The sequence below is a fragment of the Peromyscus eremicus genome, chromosome 19 (genome assembly GCF_949786415.1).
Source record: "Peromyscus eremicus chromosome 19, PerEre_H2_v1, whole genome shotgun sequence".
Classification (NCBI taxonomy): Eukaryota; Metazoa; Chordata; class Mammalia; order Rodentia; family Cricetidae; genus Peromyscus; species Peromyscus eremicus.
In genome coordinates, this window is record NC_081435.1 from 35,014,932 (window position 1) to 35,037,631 (window position 22,700).

Consider the following 22,700-nt stretch of genomic DNA (forward strand, 5'->3'; position numbering starts at 1 on the left):
GAAAATCTATGAATATTCATTCACCGCTCAGTCAGGAGCGCTCTGCGTAAAGACCCCCTTTCAAATGACGAGAGTAGGCATCAAAGGGTTTGATTAATCCCTTACTCAGCTGTCTCCTAGCCCGGCACACATGCATCGGTTGTCATAGAGAACTGGTTGACAAAGAAAATGTCTGCAGATGCGTGGGCTTCTCAGTGAGGCCGCCTCCCATTCCCCCCCCCCCCCCCCCGCAAAAAGAAAACAGAGGAAAGAAAGGAGGAAAAAAGAAAACCGACACCTTGGACCACAGATCCCCAAACCAGCGAGATTTCATCTCCTGAAGGGAATAGCTTCCACCTCCACATTTTCTGAAAAGGCAGGTCTAAGTATACAGACATCTACCTGAACCCTCTCCCCTCTCCCCTCCTTTCAATGGGCTTCTCCCCCTCTGACACTGCAGAACCCCCTGCTCCTCTCTGCTTTATTTTTGGGTTTTTTTTTTGTTGTTGTTGTTTGTTTTTTTTGTTTTTGTTTTTTCGAGACAGGGTTTCTCTGTGTAGCATTGCGCCTTTCCTGGAACTCACTCTGTAGTCCAGGCTGGCCTCGAACTCACAGAGATCCGCCTGCCTCTGCCTCCCGAGTGCTGGGATTAAAGGCGTGCGCCACCACCGCCCGGCTTCTGCTTTATTTTAAAGGATGTTTCCCTCTTCTACGATCAGCTTTGCCATATCTCTCTGCATTATTGGGTTGCTTTAATAAAGAATTTTGTTATTGTTATTTGCTTTTATGTTAAAATTTTGTTTTGGTCTTTTCAGACAGGGCTTCATGTAGCACAGGCTGCCCTCAAACTTGCTATATAGCTAAGAGTGGCCTTGAACTCCTGAGCCTCTTGTCCTACATCCCAAGTGTTAGGATTACACGTATGTGCCATCATATCCAGCTATTGATTAGTAATGTGTGCGTGTGTGTGTATGTGTGTGTGTGTGTGTGTGTGTGTGTGTGTGTGTTCTTGCTGTACGTTCTCTTGAGATATAGTCTTTCTCTGATCATGCATGCCCATGCACATTTTCCTTTGAGTGCATACTGAGCTAGGAGCATGCACTTGGACTTGATGACTTGATGTTGATGGAGGAGGCGGAGACGCAATATGAGCATGGCAATAGACACACACTGTGCACTGTGTCCCCGCTCTGAGGCTATAACCTGGCTTAGGTAATTCTTACAACACCATTTGCAAGGCTTCTTATTACCTCCACTTTATAGATGAAGAAACTAAGGCTCAGAAAGGCTAACGCATCTGCTTGACTTTGAAAATGGTAAGTTCTCTAGGAGCTGAGTAGTGAGGAGAGATGTGACTAGACCATTTCAACCATGGAAGAGCCACTTTGACGTGGGGGTACAGAGGGGGACCTGCCAGAGTTGTGGGGAAGGGCCGTAAAGGCCACTCCCTGCAGGAAGGAGGCAAGGCCTGAGTCACTGAAGAAGAGGAAGTGTCAATAAAAGAGAATCCTCAGCCTGGGCTACAAGTATACCTCCTCATAAAGCAAACACAAGGATCAGCTCTGTGTGTATGTGTGTCTGCATGTGCAACTCATACATACAGTCCCCACAGAGGCGCTGGGTCCCCTGGGGCTGGCATCACAGAAGGTTGGGAGCCGCCATGTGGGTGCTGGGAACCAAATCCGGGTCCTTCAGCGAGAGCAGCCAGTGCTCAAACCGCAGAGCCGTCTCTCCAGCCCCCTGGAGCAGCTTTGTAAGAACAAAGATCTTAGGGAGACTCTCCTCCTGCACCAAGTTACACCTTCCATTTGCTGAGTCAGCTTCAGCCCAGCCTCTGCTGGGTCCTTTTGAAACACAGGCCTGGCCCTGGATTCTATGGTTATGACACTATCTTGGTGACTATTTTTAATTATGTGTGTGGTGGGGGGAAAGGGAATCACGTTGGGCTGTCTTGTCTTCTGTATCAGGAAGCCATCATTCATGAACAAGGGCTTCCTCTAACTCAGTGTACATCATTTTACAGCTAGCTATCCTTGGTGTTAGAATGAAAGATCTCAGCTTGAGTTTTAGGGGATCAATTTAGCAGGCGTTCATCTCTCAGCCAGGTAGTGGGACGTAGGGAAAGAATATTCTGATTGTTCATGCCCGAGTTACTAACAACCAAAACAGGGAAGGGGTAGGATCAGCCCAGTCACCGTGTGTGTGTGTGTGTGTGTGTGTGTGTGTGTGTGTGTGTGAGAGAGAGAGAGAGAGAGAGACTGACTGTGTGCCTGTGTGTTGGGGTAATTCCCCCAAAAAATAGTGGAGATGTAGCAACCATAAGAAAGTACATAGAGGCTGGGTGGTGGTGGCATACACCTTTAATTCCAGTACTTGTGAGACAGAGGCATGCAGATCTCTGAGTTCCAGGCCAGCCTGGTGTAGAGAGTGAGTCCCAGGACAGCCAGGGCTACACAGAGAAACCCTGTCTCAAAAAAAAAAAAAAAAAAAAAAAAAAAAAAAAAAAAAAAAAGGAGAAGAAGAAAGGATATAAGTGATAGACAGGCGTGGGAGGTGCCCACAGAGCAGGACTACATGGACTATGATAAGGAGTTGAGATTCCATGCTCAGAACCCGAGAAGCCATCCAAGGATTGTAAGTATGGCATGTCAACAACATTCTGACTTCAGGCTAGGGACAGGATTAGAAGAGAGAGCTGGCCAGGCAGTGGTGGCGCACGCCTTTAATCCCAGCACTCAGGAGGCAGAGACAGGCGGATCTCTGTGAGTTCGAGGCCAGCCTGGGCTACCAAGTGAGTTCCAGGAGAGGCGCAAAGCTACACAGAGAAACCCTGTCTCGAAAAACCAAAAAAAAAAAAAAAAAAGAAGAAGAAGAAGAGAGAGCTGCATCCGGAAGGACTGGATTCAGGCCTATGATGGAAGGACAAACAGAGCTCAAAGTCTTGAACCAGTATAGCAATAACAGGAGTCAAAGACACTTGGGCAGATCTGAGACTACCTTTGTGGAAGGCTAATTTCTCTCGTTGATGGGTCAGGGTCGGGAGGATGGCTTGATCACCTGGATGAACCAAGGTCCCATCTACCAAGAGGGAAAAAGACAGGAGAGGTGGGGGACCAGGACAGACAAGGGGGCTGAAAACCAAGAAAGACACAGAGTAGAAGTCTTTTCTAGAGTTCTAAATCCAGGACTCATCAGCATACAGACATCAGATGAAACATGATCACTTAGGGGGTCATGTGGGTGGGGAAAAGACGGGGCATTTACAAAACTTCCCAACAAGATCTGTTCAGCCACTAAACAAATAGATGCTCTGTGGTGTCTAAACCTCTGTTTCCACACCATTCCTCCTGCCCACTATGCTTTCCTCTCCCTTCCTAGCACCCCCCCCCCAATAGTCATTTAATGATCGATTCATATCCACTCTCTCCAGAGTCATGGACCTCACTAGCCCATTGCCAATGCCAGTTTCCTCCGTGAAACAATATCCTGTCTTATATGCATGACCCATGGACCCCCGCTCGACTGTAAGCTCACAGAAGACAGTTTTACACCTATCTATTCTCCAATGTCTGGTAGGTGTCTCAGAAAAGAGTTGTTCTTGTTTTTTTTTTTAACCTGCTGAGCAACAACAAAATTGACTCGTGTTTTCCGTTCATGGTTTGGGGCCAGGAGTGGGAAATTAATCTCAAATGCCTAGGCTTGGAGAGTCAGCGGCTCAGCGGGGTGCCCCAGTTGTCCAATGCTTTCACATACTAATGACAAGTAAACGCTTGCCGCAGATGAAAAGAATAGGATTCCGGCTAAATGGAAAGGGGCCAGTTGAAAGGAGTTTCCCACAGAGAAAATTCCGAGCATTAAAATGAATGCCTTCGAACCACGGCAGCTATTCCTGCGACTACCCCTGAATAGTAGTCCTCAGTGGAACACCTGTCAGGGTGTTCGTGCCCATAAACACTCCTTCCTCCCTTCCCACACCAGAGTCTACAGCTTCCAGGGTGTTGTCATCCCAAGAAGCTTCCAGGTGGGTCCATTGGGCTCCCGAGCCCTGAGTGCCCAGTGGGCAGTAGAGACCAAAAGGCCTCAGTTACTATTCTCTTCTGCTGATTCCACCAAAAACTCCCAGCCGCCTCTCCCCCATGCCATCCCCAGGCTCCCTAACTGCATTTGCCTCCGCAGGATCCCAATCCTCTCCAGGCTCTCCAGCTATCCTACATCTGGTTTTGCTGCCTGGCCTCCCGACAACAGCACTCTCCTCCCCACAACAGCACTCTCCTCCCCACAACAGCACTCTCCAACTAGGCAATTCACTATCGATTCTCTTTAAACCTGCAGTAAACACACTCATCAAGTTGGCAGACCCTGGCGGCCGAGACGAGACTGAATGAGAGTCAATGGGTGTGACTCAGTTTTCTCAAGCTGATCCTCACTCTGCGTCAGACCTGAGTGTCTTCTAGAGGTCATATCGCTTCCCCTTTTGACTCGTGCTTCCTGTTAAAATTGACGCAACATCAGTCTGCCACTTGATGTGACCCTGCCTCCTCACCTACTGGATGGCAGGCTCCACTGAGCTCCCAGACTCAGCCTTTAGACGTGTGTAGTAGAAAGGGACCCATCTGGAACATGTGCCTGGCTCCACCACCTCAGCTGGGTCTGATTTTCAGCTGCTGAATCAGTCTGTTTCCTCTTGAGGTAAAAATACTTCAAAGGATTGCTGTGAACACTAAAGGAGATAACATAAGGAAAATGCCAGAAACTAGTCTTGACCCAAGTAAGTAGGGGCTCAGCAAACATTAGACAGCCCATTTGAACTGCCATTTGAACAAGTCGAAAATGGGCAGTGTTGACAGTTCCACACAGCTCTACCGGCCGTCAGCCTTACTACTCACACACTAGTGTCATTTGTCTGCATTACGGGGTGGAGAATCTTAGGGGCAGAACCTCAGAACCGCCTTTTACCTACGTCAAAAAAGAAGCAAAGAATGCCAGCTCACCACTGAGCACTTTCCATGCCAGAATAGTTTGGCAAAACTGAGTCAAGAGAGAAGATGACTGTATGGCCAAGAACCTTGGCTTGTGGAAGATGTGAATTTCCTGGGGTCAGATTCCAGCTCTCTTATTCATGTCAGCATCATGCATTTTAGGAATTTGTTAACCAATCCGAGGCCCCAGTTTTCTCTGTTATGCGGGACTAACACAAGATTATCGGGAGGATTAAACCAATGACCCTGTGCAAAGATCTTAGTGTACTGAAGGCCTAGGCTGGGGCTGCAGCCAGTGTGAGAGCCCTTGCCTTGCATGTGAAGACCTGGGATCACTCCGAAGCGCCATGAAGGAGGAAAAAGAGAGGTGTCCGGAAAGAGACTCAGGGACCCCCTGCCACCAAGAAGCAGGGACTGCTCATCAGGGCAGGAAATGGAAGGCACATCTGAGTTGGAATTCAATGTTAATTCAGAACCTCTGGATTTCCCTTTAAGCACTTTCACATAAATTGGAGTACATCCACATACAGCATGTCTGTCACATAGGCAAAGGCGACACCATTCCCTTATAAGATGAGGCACCGGGCAGGACACAGAGGAAGATCCCAATTGCCTTCCCGAGGAGACTGAATGAACAGATAGGTTCCTGGTGGGTCAAGAAAACAACCCTAACCTTCATGCTTTGTGAGGAGCCGGAAGCCTACGAAGATGGGCAGTGAACCGAGGCCATACAGAGGGGCAAGGAAGGCAGCCCGAGGTCTGTGCAAGGACAGAGTATCAGTTATCATGAAAGCGCTCAGCAGCAAGAGGAACTCTTCTTTCACACCTGCCAGGCTGCCCTTAAAAACAATTTTATTCGGGGGGGGGGGGAAGTGGGGGTTCAGCAGGTAAAGGCACTTATTGTTAAGTCTGGTAAACCAAGAGCCCAGGAACCTACATAGTGTAAGAAAAGAACCAAGTCCTCTGACCTCCATATGTGCGTGATCTATGGCACACAACACACACACACACACACACACACACACACACACAGAGAGAGAGAGAGAGAGAGAGAGAGAGAGAGAGAGAATTTTTTGAAGTTTTTCTTTTTTAATTTTTTGTTGATGTTTTGAGGCAGGGTCTTATGCTGCCAAAGCTGGCCTCAAACACAGTATGTGGATGAGGCAGACATCTGAACTCCTGACCCCCCTGTAGCCACCTCCCGAATGCTTGGATTACAGGTGTACGCCATCATACCTGGCGTCGGGCCGCCATTGTTAACTCATTCACTCCCTGTCCGGTGGTTTTGAGGTGTTCCTCTGAAGGAAATGAAACATACCTGGCACAGGAATGCACACATGTCTGTCAGCTACACTGTTATCTGATTTGCCTCATGCTCTAACAGGAACACTTGTAGACAGAGCACTTAGAAGTTGCCAGAAGATCTTGAAAGGGCACCATTTTTCTTTTTTGTTTTTCACACACCTTTTGAGGGAAAAAAGTCACGAAATATGAGACTGGAATTCAAGGAACCTGAGAGACAACAGATTCTCCCTCCTGCTTCATCCCAGTGGGATGGAGAACACAAGTTCACACTATCCATGCCCCACCTCCTACACCAGAGGTGCCTTCAGAGGTTTCAGAAGAGTCAGGGGAGACGGCGCTTCTCTGAAACATGGGGCAAGGAAGTCTGAAGACATCAAATCACCTGCTGTTAACTGGAGGTCCCTTGATGGTGGCCAGTGACATCACACATGGGAATCCGATGGTGACATGACTCCATGGGCCCTCTTCTGGGTGCTCATGACAGGTGAAGCCTCTTCTAAGCAATGGTGTCTGCCTCTCTCACTGGCTGGTTATATTGTCGCTAATTTAATCTGTCTACAATGAGGGTTGGGGGAGGCGGGGCATGGTTAATGAAACTTTCTGTCTTGAATTGTTTAGAATTTTCTGAAATTTTGGCACCAAGTGGATGGTGGGACATGTGTGAGGGGACATGCGTGGTTTTCATTATCCTGAAATGTCAGGAAACTAAAAACAAAATGAAATAATAACAACAATAATAGGTAGGATTCCCCGTCCACTCTTTCTATGCTGTCCCTTCTCCATCTCTTGCCATAAGAGCAGTAGAGTTTCCGAATCTTCCAGATTCTTAATCCTCTGTCATACCGTTCTCTCTGTCATTTCTTACCGTGATCTGGGTTAATCCCTTAGGTCACTCTTCGAGCTCACAAACTCCCGTTCAAATTATGCCTCTTCGACTTAGTAGCAGAGGAATATTTTAGTGACAAGTCTAACATGAAGAAATGGTAAAAACTCAAAGAAGGTCACAGTCGTCAAAAGAAATGAAAAGATTTCCCACGCCCTTGAATCAGAACACACAGTAATCACTGAATTGACAACTCTTAATCTACAAATCTGAAGCGATCTTAACAAAACCACAAGAGAACTGTTTGTAATGGACAAGTCTACAGTGGGTGTGGGTGCATTTTAAGACAGCAGGGTTTTCTCTCTTCTTCCCAAAGGCCCCACTTAAAAGAAAATGAACTATAACACAATGAAAAGAAACTGGATAATCACAAAAGACAAAGTGAATAAAGAAGACAGGCTGACAGAGAATTCACAAATCTGGAAGACAGGACTGGATGGAGGAAAAGTGAGTGATTGGCAGGGCAGAGGAGGTAATGATCTGAGTCACACAATGAGAGTCACTGTGGAGGGAAAATAACCAGGTAAGGCACTAGTCCCGAGCTTCTCCAGTTTGGAGTCAGCAAGCCCAAAGTAAGGCTGAGGAGGAGCCAACAGTAGGCGTGGATGGAGGTGTGTGGATGCAGGGTGCATGGATGGGGGTGTGTGGGAGGAGGTGTGTGGATGCAGGGTGTGTGGATGGAGGTGTGTGGATGGAGGTGTGTGGATACAGGGTGTGTGGATGGAGGTGTGTGGATGGAGGTGTGTGGATACAGGGTGTGTGGATGGAGGTGTGTGGATGCAGGGTGTGTGGATGGAGGTGTGTGGATGCAGGGTATGTAGGTGGAGGTGTGTGGATGCAGGATGTGTGGGTCAGGGGGAGGAGCAAACAGTAGGTGTGGATGGAGGTGTCCACGTGGATGCAGGGTGTGTGGATTGAGGTGTGTGGATGCAGAGTGTGTGGATGCAGGGTGTGTGGATGCAGAGTGTGTGGATGCAGGGTGTGTGGATGCAGAGTGTGTGGATGCAGGGTGTGTGGATGCAGGGTGTATGGTTAGACTGGAGATTAAAGAGTTACTCTCCTAACAGTTTGGTTGGGGACAGCTTAGTCTCAGAGTTACTCGGATGGTGGCAGCCCAAGGATGGTACATGAAGTTTGCAAAAGAAAACAGCTGAGCTACACAGTGGAACTAGTCTGCTCTCTCTTGCTGCAGTAAAACACCATGACCAAAAGTGTCTTGCAGGAGAAAAGAGTTTATTTGGCTTGTACATCCTGATCACAATCTGTCGTGAAGGGAAGTTAGGAAAGGAACTTGGGCAGAGGCCTGGAGGCAGGAACCTGAAGGCAGGAACTGAAACAGAGGCCATGGAGGAACTTGCTTATTGGCTTGCTCAGTTCAGCATGCTACACACACACACACACACACACACACACACACACACACACACACACAAATCAAGACCACCTGCCCCAGAGGTAGAACCACCCACAATGGGCTGCGCCCACCCACATCAATCATTCTCAAGAAAATCACAGGCTTGCATCCAGGACAATGATGGAAGCATAGTCTCAACTTAGTTCATCCTCTTCCCAGCTGGCCTTGGCTTGTGTCACATGAACAAAAAAAACAATCATCACAGCAGTCCATTTCCTTAAGTTGGCTTCTGTGTGCTAACAGGATATAAAAAATGCCAGAGGCTTTGTTTGTTCATTTGTTTTGTCTTGTTTGAGACGTGGTCTTATTGTGTAGTTCTGGCTCACTATGTATGTAGACCAGGCTGGCCTTGAACAGAGATCTCTGGCTTCTGCCTCCCAGGTGCTGGGATTAAGGGCATGCACCACCACATGTGGCAGAAGATTCTTTTTCTGACAAACTAAATGACTAAATGACTCTAAAGAAAAGGCTTCCAGCCTCATGTTTTCTGCATCTATGACCCAGCTCAGCCACCACTTAAATGGAGTCCACAGGTCAACAAGATCTATCCACACATGCGAGGTTTCAGACCCATCTTCTAAAGACTCACTCTTAAACATGCTCAGAGGGCCAAGGTTCCCTGGGTGACTGAGGGAAATCTCTGGCATGAAAGAGAAAAGATGAATGCCAGAAACAGGGGAAGCATCCAGAGGGGGACCAATAACGCCAGGATAGAAGAAAGACTTCCAAGTCTACAACCCGTAGGGAAATAAGTGATGAGGCCACAGCTTAGGCCCAGACACAGAGGTTATGTACATAGGTAAATTAAATAGTGAAAATTATAGTTTCTTCTGGAAAGGAAAATTTAATCAAAATAAGAAAGTCAGTAAAGGTAGAGGACAGAGTTGACTAAATCTAGATGTTAGCATAAAAGAAGTTGCTCTGAAAATTAGGAAAGAGGAGAACTCTAAGAAGGCCACATCCAACCAAAATGGTATTGGGTGGGTTGACGTAGAAAGAGGAAGTCGGAAAGCAATGCGGCAGTAAAATATCTTAGCAGGAAAAGTGAAAGTCTATAGGAAAATGGGGGGAAAAAAGGCCTATTCACGCCAAAACCTTGGGCCGTATGAGAGCAAGAAGGTAAGTTTGCCCTGATAAGAAAGAGCAGCTGCAATCTGGAGCTCTTGTGCTTGGTGGCTTCACGGGACAAAACAGATACAGGGACCCACAAGGGGAGAGCCTCATCAATAGGACACATAAAGCTGAGGTGCCAAAGGGCTTTGCTCCTGAGCAGAGCATCAGAAGCCTGTCTGTGTGCTGGAACGCTTGGCGAGCTCTAAAACTCCCAAATCCAGGCCGCACTGCAGACCAGTCTCATCTCAGTCAGGGGGAGCGGGGCAGAGACATCAGCAGATGGAGTTTCCGAGGTGAGGTCAGTGGGAAGGCAGGCCTAGGAACTACCGCTGTGAGGGAAAGTGAACTGGAAACAACAGGGTCCCCAGGTGAACAAGTCAGGAATCCCAAGCAGAAACCTCAGTTAAGGTGGTCCCACAGTGTCGGAGCAAAGTCAAACGCTCCATGCAGGCAGATGGTTTCAGTCAAAACTCAGGTGATTTCTGCAAATAAAACTCAAGCAGAATAGGGTCCTCATGAGTGACAGCCGAGACAAAGGAAACAAACCCACACAACTTCAGATTGTGTCGGGAGAGGTGTCCTGTGTCTACAATCCCAGCACTGTGCAACTGTTCAAGGGCAGCCTGGGCTATATAGTGAGACTCTGCAGAGAAAAAAATTCAGATAGTGAAAATGTTGGGTACAGAATTCAGACCCAATTTTTTCTGTGTTCAAAGATAAAATGAAAAGCCTGAACATTTCATCAGGAAGGCAGGATCTATACCAATGGTTCTCAACCTTCCCAATGCTGCAACTCTTTAATACAGCTTCTCATGTTGTGGGGACCCGCACCACGAAATTATTTTCATTGCTATGTCATAACTGTAATTTTGCTACTGTTGTGAATCAGAAGGTAAATATCTGATATGCAAGATAGCTGATATGTGACCCCTGTGAAAGGGTCATTCGACCCCCAAAGGGGTCAAGACCCACAGGTTGAGAACTTCTGATCTATACAAAGAGACTGATTTGAAAAGGAACAGGATGAAAATTCTACTACAACATGCAATAGTCACAATTAAGAAATTAATGAATAAGAAGTCTGCTAAGTGGTAGGGGACTTGCCTAACAGTCACAAGGCCCTGGGTTTAATCCCCAACACTATAAAATAATTTTATTTTATTTATTTACTTATTTATTATTTATTTATTATTTATTTATTTATTTATTTTGGCTTTTTGAGACAGGGTTTCTCTGTGGTAGCTTTGCGCCTTTCCTGGAACTCACTCTGTAGCCCAGGCTGGCCTTGAACTCACAGAGATCTGCCTACCTCTGCCTCCCGAGTGCTGGGATTAAAGGCGTGCGGTGCCGACGCCACCGCCACCACCACCGCCACGCCACCGCCGCCACCGCCACCACCCGGAGAGATGGCTCAGCTGTTAAAGGCTAGGCTCACAACCAAAAATAAAATAATTTTTTTAATTGATAGATCAGATGTAGGTAAAAATTATACTACAGAACTGTGACATAAACCAGGAGATAATATTCAGAAAGATTACAAAGAAAGAAAGGAAGAAAATAGAAGGCAGGAAAAGAAGCATGGATTGGTAGAACTTTCCCTGAAGGGCAGGGCTAACTTTTGTTTTAATCACAAAGCCCGTTCTACCCATACTCTTTCTATTGTAACAATTCAGTTTTTCCATGCAGTTCAAGAAACAAAAACAAAACAAAAAGCAATAGGTGGCCACCTATCTTCAAAGCTTTCTTTACAAAAACAGTAGTCTGTTCCACAAGCCAGTTTGTCAACACTTGACATAAAGTTACATCCGATTAGTCACAGGAGGGAAGTAGAGAGGAATGTGGTCTTCTAAGCAATAAATGAATAAAAATGCTGTTTTCTCCAGATTTTTTTTTAAGCAGAGTCTTGCTACATAACCCATGCGTGCATACCTTGAACTTGGCATCCCCCTGCCTCAGCTGCCAAGTGCTAAGATTATAGGTGCGTGCCACCATCTCCACCTACAAATTCAGGAATCTCGTTAACCCCTAGTGGAATAAATGTAGAGAAATTCACACTTAGATTTGCAAGAAAAGGAGAAACTTTAAGCTAGAGAAAAAGATTGATTTAGAAGATGTGACAGAATGCCAAACTGAATTCTCAATTAAAAAAAAAATAATAGCCAGCAATGTCGAGATGGCTTAGTGGTAAGGATGCTTGCTACCAAGCATGGGGACCCGGAATATAAGTGAGAGAAAGAACTGGCTCATGCAAGTTGTCCTCTGACTTCTACACACACGCTCACACACACTCCCAACACATCAGTCAATCAAATCAATAAATGTGAAAGTTTTTACGAAGCCAGAGAAGGCTATTTAGCAGTCTAAAAGGAAAATGTCTACTTAAAATTCTATAATCAGCAAAAATATACCATCAAGAATGAGGGCAACATAAAACCTCATTATTGGACAAGTAAAAAGTTCAAGTCTGTCTTCAGCAGATCTTCACTAGAAGATAGCCTACAGGATGTACTGAGATACAAGGAAAAGGACCGCAAGTAGAAGGTAAAGCTAAGAGGAAACGAGGCAAGGGGAAGAATAAATAGGTGGGAAATTATAAATGAGTGACTGTATAGCATGAGAACTATATTATACTTTATGACATCTTATGGTGGGCTGTGAGTAAGTAGCTTAAGTTTTCCAGACAAGTGGGCACTCAGTTTGTGCCAGATTTACAAACTGCTGTGGCAGCCAGGGCGGCATACAGATGCCCTAAGGGTGTGAGACACTCCTACTTTCCCTCTGCGGCTGGAGCTATAAGTGGCTAAATGAGGCCAAGTCAGAAAAGGCAAACCGAAGTCTAGCTTCCCTTCTTTCCACATCACTCCCTTCAACTCTCCAGACCTCCGAGTCCGAATCCTCACGTGGATGCTGTCACGGTTGGCCTGTGAGGTCCCTTGTGTTAAAGCCACTCTGATATCTGGAGGGGGCACTGCTACTGGTAGCCGTCACTACCTGCCTGTTCTACCCAGGTAAATGTTCTCTCTGAGCTTCCGTTTTCTTATTTGCGAAGGTGCTGCTCACACCCTATGCACCTCAAGGAAGCTGTGGGCTGTGGGTGGGCTGGATTCCCCTAAAAGCGTGTGGCTTGGTAAGTGTACAGCGGAGGTGCTCAGTATGCGACCATTGGCCACATCCACCAGATTCTGCATCTGTAAAAGAGGAAGAGTCCTTGCTAATCCAGCCTGTGAAAATATAAACGGGACGAAGTATGGTGGCGTGCTCGGGAGACTGAAGCAGGGGGATTATGGGTTCAAGGTCAATCCGAGCTTCATGAAAAGAGCTTGTCTGAAAAATAGGGGAAAAGAAAGAATACAGAGTAATAAAAAGAGATGAGAAGTGCTTGGGATCGAGAAAAACAAGTCATCAATTCCTATTTTTAAAAAAATGGACTGAGGTCAGCTTGACCGAGCAGATAGTAGGTGATTATTTATTAACAAGGTAAAGCTGTAGAGAAGTCCACTTAACCACTGGCCTTGTCTCCCAGGAATCTCAGGTGTTCCCAGGGTCAGATGGGCCCAGAACCCAACTGTAAAGCAGAAGCTGAGGCCAATGGGTTGGTTCAGAACTGCTTACTCCTCCTCCTAAGAGTGCTAGGGCTCTTGTTGAAGTGAGAGAAAGTTACCAGGGGGGAGTTTGCTTCTCTAATTATGAGACAGAATGAGGAACCACCATGGAACTGTCTGTTTCCAGACAGCAGTCCTATAGAGAAAGAGCCCTTGGGCCCTGAAGCAGTGGGTCTTCTCAGGCCCACAGAGAAGCAGGCACCAGGGGCCTGGGATACAGAGGCAAAACTTCTGGGCAGAGAGCCAGGCTTGATGAATGGGCCATTTTTCTAACATATTTGTTATGGAAAGATCTCAAACATCAGCACAGTGGACAGCAGGTTCCAGGGCACACTGACAGGGTCTTCCAGGATGCTATCACCTCCATTTTACCACACAGGCCTTATCACAGCTACACATCTACACCCTAGGTGCCCATATTCCCATCCCCATTTTGGTGTGACTAGGAATAAATGCCAGGCCCCTAAAGACTTCATTGTGTAGATTTAATCACACACCCCACTGCCAGGACAGCTGCAGATTTGCTGGGTTATCTTGGTCAAAACCCCGTTTAACTCTGATCCTGGGATACACCAGGGTTTCCTGGTCATGGAGCTCTTTGTCCAAATGCCTCATCCAAGAATCCCACCTTAAACAGTCAAGCCCAGGTAGAACACTGACTGCTGTCGAGTTCCAGGCCCTGTGTAACAGCTGATGAAGATGGAGAACTGGAGATACCATCTATCCTGGAGATGCAGCCACAACAGGAAATTTATATTTATTGAACAACTTTTCCAAGCCAGGACATACCCAGGTGTTATGACCGCTCACAACCCGCCTCACAGGATGGTCATACAGATGAACGGTGGGAGTCCTCAGAACATCTGGTCCTGTGCTTTGTGCAGTAAAGACAGCCAACACCATCACTGCTCCTCTCTCCTTGCCGCAAGTGGAGTCCCAAGGGTTCATAAGGCTAAGATGATGAGTGTGTCTCCTTTGTCTCAGACTGTAACTACAGTAACCTGACTGGAAGGGACTCACTATGAACAGCAACACGGACTCCTGTCCTCAGACAAGTTCAAAGGAACTTGGTGCCAAGAACAAACGAAAACTACGACTGAAAGCGTGTTGTAACTTTGGGAGTGTTTTTGTTTGTTTTTGATAGGCTTTTCACTATGCAACCGAGGCTGCCCTCAAATTTGTGATCCTCCTGCACCAAACTCCCAAGCATCCTGAATGCTGGGATTACAAGTTTATATTGCCATGCCTACCCCAATTTGTTTTTAATTATATCATAATTTGTATCAGAAGTGTATAAATCTTTCCTTTAAGAAATGCTCAAATGACAGCCCATTAGGACAAAGTACAGCTGACATTCTTACTGCCCCATAGAACCATGGAGAAAATCGGAGTGGTTACTCTATTCCCTAATTCCACAAAGGAAATGGAGTTGATGGGTCAATTCTTTTATGTGCCGTCCTTACCAGGAAGCTTTACCTGTTTTCTCTCGAGAATGCACCACTGAAGACCAAAAGTCCAACAAATCTATGAGGTCCAGGAAGGCCTCAGGTAGGTATCATCAAGGATGCTAGGTGTATGGTGTTCATCCCTGTGGTGCATCATCATTTTCCTTGGAGAGTCTTGGGCATCAGTGAAGTGCTCAGTGACTTCTCCTGCTGTCATGGTTGCCATTTTGAAAGCCAGGCTGGGAGGTAGTTACTTCAACTTAAAGAGCCTTGAGCTCATCCTTCCTACTAATGGGGCATGAGAATGGGAAGTGAAAGGCGTTTCCCTAGAACATCTTCTTTTCTAATCAGAGATGACTAAAATGAGAAAAGGCTGTGGCAAAATTAAAAGAAGTCAGTAAGGTTTGTTTGGGGCCCCCGGCCTCCTACTCAAGCTGCTTTCCCCCATAGTCTTTCCCGCTCCCTCTGACAGGTACTCGGTGACTTCCTCCTTTCAGACTACCTCACTGCAAGCACCAGAGGAAGCAGAGAAGGGAAGGAAAGACGTAAGAGGACAGACCCCAGCAAGGCTCAGCAGATCTTGGAAAACCAGCAGCTGTGGAGTAAGGAGCAGTGGGTTGCGTGGGTTGATGCTGAGACTGAAAAGGTGAACAATGGTAGGTAGGAGAGAAAGTTCCTGCAAAGCAAATTACTTCAACACTCAAGTGGAAAGAACCAAAAATGTAGTTCAGCTGGACAGAACTCATACTAATTAAAATGTTATTTTGTTCTTTAATCCCAACATAGACATTAAAATCGGCCTTCATTTCATTACCACACCAAAATCTATGGCAGCCACCATGATTTAGGCTAAGCTAATCCTATCGCTACTCTGTTCACCAAATGCAGTCTTTCCATGGCAGCCAGAGGGTAATTTTGTTTTAGTCTGGGGTCTTTAATTCGTTTGTTTAGTTAGTTTGGTTTGAGACGTGGCTGGTCCCTTTCACTAGCCTTCTGGAACCCGGTGTCTTTTTAAGAAGTTTGTTATTAACAGTCAATGGGGATGGAAGACACCAAGGAAACAAGGCCTTCTGGACACAACAGGACTGACGCCACATATGAACTCAGAGACTGTGGCAGCATCCACAGGGCCTGCACAGGTCTAAGCCAGATAGGATCCCATCGCTGAGAGGGGAAGCAGACACAACCCCCATCCCTAACCCAGAAGCTATCTCCAATTGATAACCACTCCCGAAGGAAAAATTAGTTCTCTCCAATGAGTCTCACTGGGTATACAAACCATACTTAAGGGCAGGCCCATGCCCAGTAGTAGATGGCCAACACAAAATCAACTGAGTGACATTGGGGGGATTTTTTTTTTAACCTTTGTTAGGGTTTCTATTGCTTTGACAAAATATCATGACCAAAAGGGAAGTTGAGGAGGAAAGGGTTCATTTGGCCTATACTTCAGCATTGCTGTTCATCACTGGAGGAAATCAGGACAGGAACTCAAGCAGGGCAGGATCCCGGAGGCAGGAGCTGACACAGAGGCCATGGAGGGGAGCTGCTTACTGGCTTGCTCAGCCCACCTTCTTATCGAACCCAGAACCAGCAGCCCTGGATGACACCCCTCCCCCTTTGATCACTAATTGAGAAAACGTCTCACAGCTGGGTCTCATCAAGGCATTTCCTCAACTGAGGCTCCTTCTTCTGATGACTCTAACTTGTGTCAAGTTGACACACAAAACCAGCCAGTACGACATCACAGGTCTCTTGCTTATATATTACAGTTTCCAATTTTGTGTTTTAGTGCGATTTCTGTGTGTGTGATATGTGTCTCTACATTTATATGTGTTTCTTGTGCTTTTTTTTTTTAGTTCTTTTTTTTCCGTTTCTTTGTTTGGTCTGATTTTATTTTATTATTTTTATATTACACATTTATTTATTTTTAGATGCCTGTTTTCTAATGAGAGAAAGAAAGGATGTGGACTTGGGAGGGTGGGGAGATGGGGAGGACCTGGGAGGAGTTGAGAGAAGGGAAACTGTCATTAGAATATATCGTATAAAAATCTATTTTCAATAAAAGAAAAGAAAAAAGTTTGTTATTTACATAAGAATATATGTTCATCCCGTGAAAGTCCATGTATGGTCCACTGGGTCCATTTTGCTTTTGTTCACTGTCAGACTCCCAGGTCCAAGCACAGAACCTGACACAGACAGACACACACAGTCGACATCTTTGGACAAATGCTGAACAAATGAACTGCTGGTAAACATCAGGCCAGGTCTAACTCCACAGTCCTCACTGGATGTCCCTGGATTCTTCCCTGCTCAAGACACTGAGCATTTCTCCCCATTAGACCAGGCAGGGTGTTGCATATCTAGCATCTTTCTTTTTTCCCCCGGAATGTCTAACCTGTGCCTTGACCTTTATAGATTTATAGATGCTTGAAAGTGTTGGGGGGAGGTAGGGATCCGGTCTAGCACTTTCTGTGAAGTACAGGCTGGCCTTGAATTCACAGCAACACTGTGCCTGAGCCTTGTGAGTACTGGGATTAAGGGTTTGCACCAACATGCTGGAGCCTCTATACAGAGCTTTTTTGTTTGTTTGGGTTTTGGTTTTTTGTTTTGTTTTGTTTTTCGAGATGGGGTTTCTCTGTGTAGCCCTAGTCATCCTAGAACTTGTTTTGTAGACCAGGCTAGCCTCGAACTCAGAGAGTCGCCTGCTTCTGCCTTCCAAGTGCTGGGATTAAGGGTGTGTGCCACCACTGCCTGGCTATAACGCACTTTTAATAGAGGTGTCAAAGGAAGGGCGTCACTGCTGGTATATCTTACCATTCCCTGCGCCCATGTGGTTACGTCACGTCTTCACATTCCTGGAGCAGCAGGATAGGGTCGGAGAGAAAGAAATCAAAAGGAGGCTGAGATAAGGATTAGGTGAAGGAAGAGTTCATGTGAAAGGGGAAACATGACAAAAGAGAGGGAGAGGAAGCAGTAAGAGATAGCATTGTAATCTTCTGATCAATGAAACCTTATTGATTGATTGGAAGTGCTAGCTTTACAAATATTTTATGAATAAAAATGCCATCATGAAACACAGTACTTTATATACTAACAAAAAAAAAGCTAATTTTTTTTTTTTTGAAAGAGAAAAAGAATTTCAGAGGAGAAACTCATACTTAAAAAAAAATAGTGGCCGGGCGGTGGTGGCGCACGCCTTTAATCCCAGCACTCGGGAGGCAGAGCCAGGCGGATCTCTGTGAGTTCGAGGCCAGCCTGGACTACCAAGTGAGTCCCAGGAAAGGCGCAAAGCTACACAGAGAAACCCTGTCTCGAAAAACCAAAAAAAAAAAAAAAAAAAAAAAAAAAAAGTGAAAAAATCCCTCCACTATAACTGCACTTGGTGACTTCTAAAAGTTACTGGGTACAATAGTAAGTTTGTTTTTATACAGTGTTCAGAACCCTGGCGTCTTAAGCAAGTGCTCTCTCTACCACGGAGCAACCTTCCCAGCCTAAGTGTTCGACTCAATGCATCGTCACATTTTAAGTCCTGAGCCCTAAAGCACACCTGGAGGAATCAGAAAGGACAGTGATGGAGTCCCTAATACACAAATGGCCCTACAATGACCAATCTATCTAGCTGGTGCCAAAGAAGGATGTGTTAGTAAACTCAAGAGTCTCAAAGCCTACAATCAACCCAGAACCCTCCCACTCTTTGGAGCCAAGTATGTCTTTTAGTCAACTGCTTTCAGAATGTGCCTGAAGGATTTTTTTTTCCTCTCTCCTGAATGGCTCTGCTACTTTTTATCAGTTCTTTTCCCATCCCATCTGACTCAAAGCAGAAGTGAATTTCTAATCGATGTACCAATATTCAGCCAAGGTGGTGAGCAAAGGAAGCCAGAGCTTCTTTAAAGAACAGATGAGCGCTCCACTGACAGTCTGGGAAAGATGCGCCTCTTCTGCAATGAAAAGGATTCATTTGATTGGTGGGAAGGAAGGGGTTAAATGGCATTCATTTCCTGTAAATAGTTTGCAGGGAGTGAACCATTCAAAGCTTCTTTCCCCACGAACTCAACAGATGCCTTTGGGGAGGTGTAACGTCAAAGAAGCTGAACCGCATGTGAGCTACTAAAGGGAAGACTAGCTTGTGGTGTAAAGTGAATGGCTGAACATGGATCAGAAAGGTGGGCTCCATCATCCACTCTGCAAAATCAGTGTGAGCCAGGGAAATCAAATTACTACTCTGGACCTCAGTTTCCTAAACTCCAATAATGTCTGAGGATACTTCCAATTTTTATTTTTCAAGAGGCAAATTTGTGGGGCTAATGCTCTCCTTAATTCAGTGGTTTATCCTACTGTGCTCCAGCATGAACGTGTCTTCTTAGGTTAGGCATGTGAGTGATCGAGGACTCTGCTTCTGGGGAATCTACTGCTCATAACTTGATTTGTGGTCTTGGAGTCTGCCCTTCTATAACATCTCCCTATTGACCTTAGTCTAGGCACTGGAAACATTCAAACAAGAGCCTTACCAGGTCACATGACAGATGTTTAACTATTTAAAGACGCCAACCTGGTTTCCACCATCTAAGCTAAGCTCTTCTTCCTTGTATTCTATGTAAATCATTTCTGGACATTCTGACATCTTTTATTCCTATGCTGCCCGCTCCTTGGTTGATCAATACCAGTCTTAAAATACAGTCCCCAGATCTAAACTTGTATCCTCGCTGTGATCTCAGCAGACAGCCTGAAGAGTATCCAGAAAAACTCTCAGAGGAAAACCGCAACTCAGGCTCCTTCCCTGTGGTAAGCTACAACTGTAGGAACCCTATCATAATAAAGATGATGGAATCAAGATGTAAACTGACAAGCCTGGAGAGCGATGAATTATAAACTCTGAGCCACAGTCACTGCTCTTGTCTCCCAAACTAGCCCAGTGCTCCTGATAATCAAGGAAAATACCATACTTGATACTTCTCACTAGAGATGTTGACTATATAAAGAGCTTTAAGTGGTAAGTATAGAATCAGTACCTATGGAACAGAAACTTTAGACCATTTTAATCACGCTTTTCCAGCTATTGGGGAGGGAGGCAACAATAAGTGGAGTTTTCCTGTCTAGACTACCTGCTCCCAAACAACCAACATAGAGGTTTAATATTATTTATAAATGCTTGGCTGATAGCTCAGGCTTGTTAGCTAACTCCTACACTTAAATTAACCCATAATTCTTATCTATGTTTAGCCATGTGGCTTGGTACCTTTTCTCAGTATGACATTCTCATCTTGCTTCTCTGCATTTGCTGGCAACTCTCTGACTCCACCTTTCCTCTTCCCAGAATTCTCCTAATCTGGCATTCAATCTCTTCCTAACTAGCTATTGGCCAATCAGCTTTTTATTAGCCAATGAGAGTAATATATATTCATAACGTACAAAAAGAGTATTCTACAGCAGCACACGCAATAGTAACAGCACCTGCAGTGGAATGTAGCGTTCAGGAACTTACACACACACACACACACACACACACACAAGCAAGAGGTTCTAAAGATACCATAGAATACAGTAACACCACATACCATCTGACCAACTCAAACACGTGTGAAATGAAAGGACAACCAAAATACTCAGGAACATTCCACTCTTTATAAAATGTGTACCACATACATATAGTACATTGTACCACATCAAAACCCAAGAGCCAATCTCCCTCCGGCACAACACACCTTCTTACTAAACCAACATCTACATTCAAGAATAAAAATTCACTAGTATTAGGCTAGCCTCAGTCTAAAATGTGATATAATTTTCTCGGGTTCCAAAAGTTTCTTTAGTATGAATAAAATAAATGAAGACATAAGGCCAAGTGAAAAAAAATAGCAGAACCCAGCGTGAGCATTTATCTCAAACAGCGTTTTATGTGATGAACAGTTGGGTTTGCAAAGAAAAAGTCCTTTTTCACAAAGGAAATTCCCGGGGTTTGCTCAGTAATTTTAAATTTCCATAATGGAAACTCATTTTGAATGTTAAGTTAGGCAGGAAAAAAAAAACACCACCCTATTTTTAACTGTGGTTATGAAATATGTTACAAAGTAACAGAAGTATTAGGCTGGCTAATAAGTACTTCAAAACCCAGGCGAATAAGTCTTCCTTGAGAAGACAATGGAAAAAAAAAGACAAGAATGAAATAACTTAAACCCAAGACAGCTGCATGGCACATACACTAACTCACTGCAATACAGCACTCTTCTGGAATTATTATTCTATACTCCTGGAAAGCAAATCAATTACAGTTGTCCAAACTACCAGAAGAGCTCGAAAGTCTATCCATTCCTTTCCTCCATAAATGGCGTTGTGATTACAAATAATGAATTATGTGGAAGGGCTTCACTGCAGGAGAAAATCATGCGATATAAATTTCAAATTCCCACAGCGTAGACGTCTCTTCTAACCGCCCCACTAACACAACAGACACCGCAAGCTGCCAAAACAAGAACCCGTTAGCAGGTTTAAAAAAAAAAATGTTAAATACAACAGGGCAGATTTGTAAGGGTGAAAAACTCAGCCAGCAATTACCTCGGAAGCGATAGGGATATTTTTGCCACGTTAGCATAAGAGATAGCATTTCCCCCACTGAACACCTCTTAGCACATCCTGAACTAGCGGGTTAGCAAATCCCAATAAACCGTATTTCAAGAGGTAACACAACAGGTAAAAACTAAAGGGACTCGCAAAATAAACATTTACAAGACTGAACCATTCTTGAACTCTTATTAAAGCCAAAAGAACAATTCTTGGTGCATTTCAACTCTGTCTCTCTCTCTCTCTGTCTCTCTCTGTCTCTCTCTGTCTCTGTCTCTGTCTCTCTCTCTCTCTCTCTCTCTCTCTCACACACACACACACACACACACACACACACACACACACACACACACGGAATGGGCGACTGACTTCCGATGATCTGATCATATGCGATGTGTCCAGTAAGTAGCCCACCAGCTTTTGTTTTATTTTTATTTTTTTTAATTGCATCCTCCAACCACAAGAGATCATAGAGGCGAAGCCTATTTGACTTTATACACACACACAAAGTTGGTCACCGCGGGCCATATAACTTCCAAGGTGGGTAAAGAGATGTTTTTTTCTGGGGGTGGGGTGGGAGGTAATACCGCTGTGCACGCCTCCCTCTACAAGATGAATTTCCCCAGGAAGAAGCCAATGAAGACTGCTCCAATCACCAGCAGAACAACAGGAAGAGGCGTGGTGCGACTTGGCTTCAAGGACGTGGAGGAGTCGAGCCTGGGCTTGTTGAGAGGCGCTGGCTTTCTGAGTCTCAAGCCGTCATCCTGTTTGCCACTCTCTCTCGGCATCTCAAACACACACCTCAGTTTCGAATCCATCAGTTCACCGGGGTCCGCCTTCTTCCACACGGCCTGCAGATTCGAAGTGTCCGGGGGAGCGAACACCGTCTGCACCATGAACTTGTGCTTGGCCTCCCGGCTGGGGTCGTAGCTGAAGGGCTGCAGCATGGCGGCGACAGTCACCGTGCAGCCCGGCTCGACCACGCCGCTGTTGGGACGCACGCAGTAGCGGCGAGGGCTGGTGCTCTTCACCTTGAAGCACACTTTCCTCGACGTCGGGTTGCGCAGTTTAAGATGCGTGGTGACTACGGTGGTGAAGGGGCCTCGGAACTTGAGCTCTGTTGGCGGGTCGAGGACCAGGATCTGCTGGGGCTTCGTGGGGGCGCAGGAGGCGGACGCCATGGGCATGGGAGCGGGCGGTGTGGGCGGTTCGCGACCCCAGGTCTCCACCGTCACAACCGCCTTGGCCACGCCCGTGCCCATCCTGGGCATCCCCGGTCCCTGGATTTTACACGGCTGGGTGGGGGAATGTGTGATGATAGGAGATTTGTTAAAACCATGCTTCGGAGATAATCATAGGTTACTGAGCTGGGACAGCCAAAGAACTGTAACGTAACATCCCTTAAGATAGTTATCTGCCTTG

General features: G+C 45.7%; 1 protein-coding gene across 1 annotated transcript; it reads right to left on the reverse strand.

The window, feature by feature from the left end:
• Positions 1-21,727: 21,727 nt before the first annotated feature.
• Positions 21,728-22,494, reverse strand: LOC131895828 (vesicle-associated membrane protein-associated protein A-like). Its single transcript, XM_059246366.1, has one exon. The coding sequence runs from the start codon at positions 22,463-22,465 to the stop codon at positions 21,884-21,886; it is 582 nt and encodes a 193-aa protein (XP_059102349.1). The 5' UTR covers positions 22,466-22,494; the 3' UTR covers positions 21,728-21,883.
• Positions 22,495-22,700: the final 206 nt, after the last annotated feature.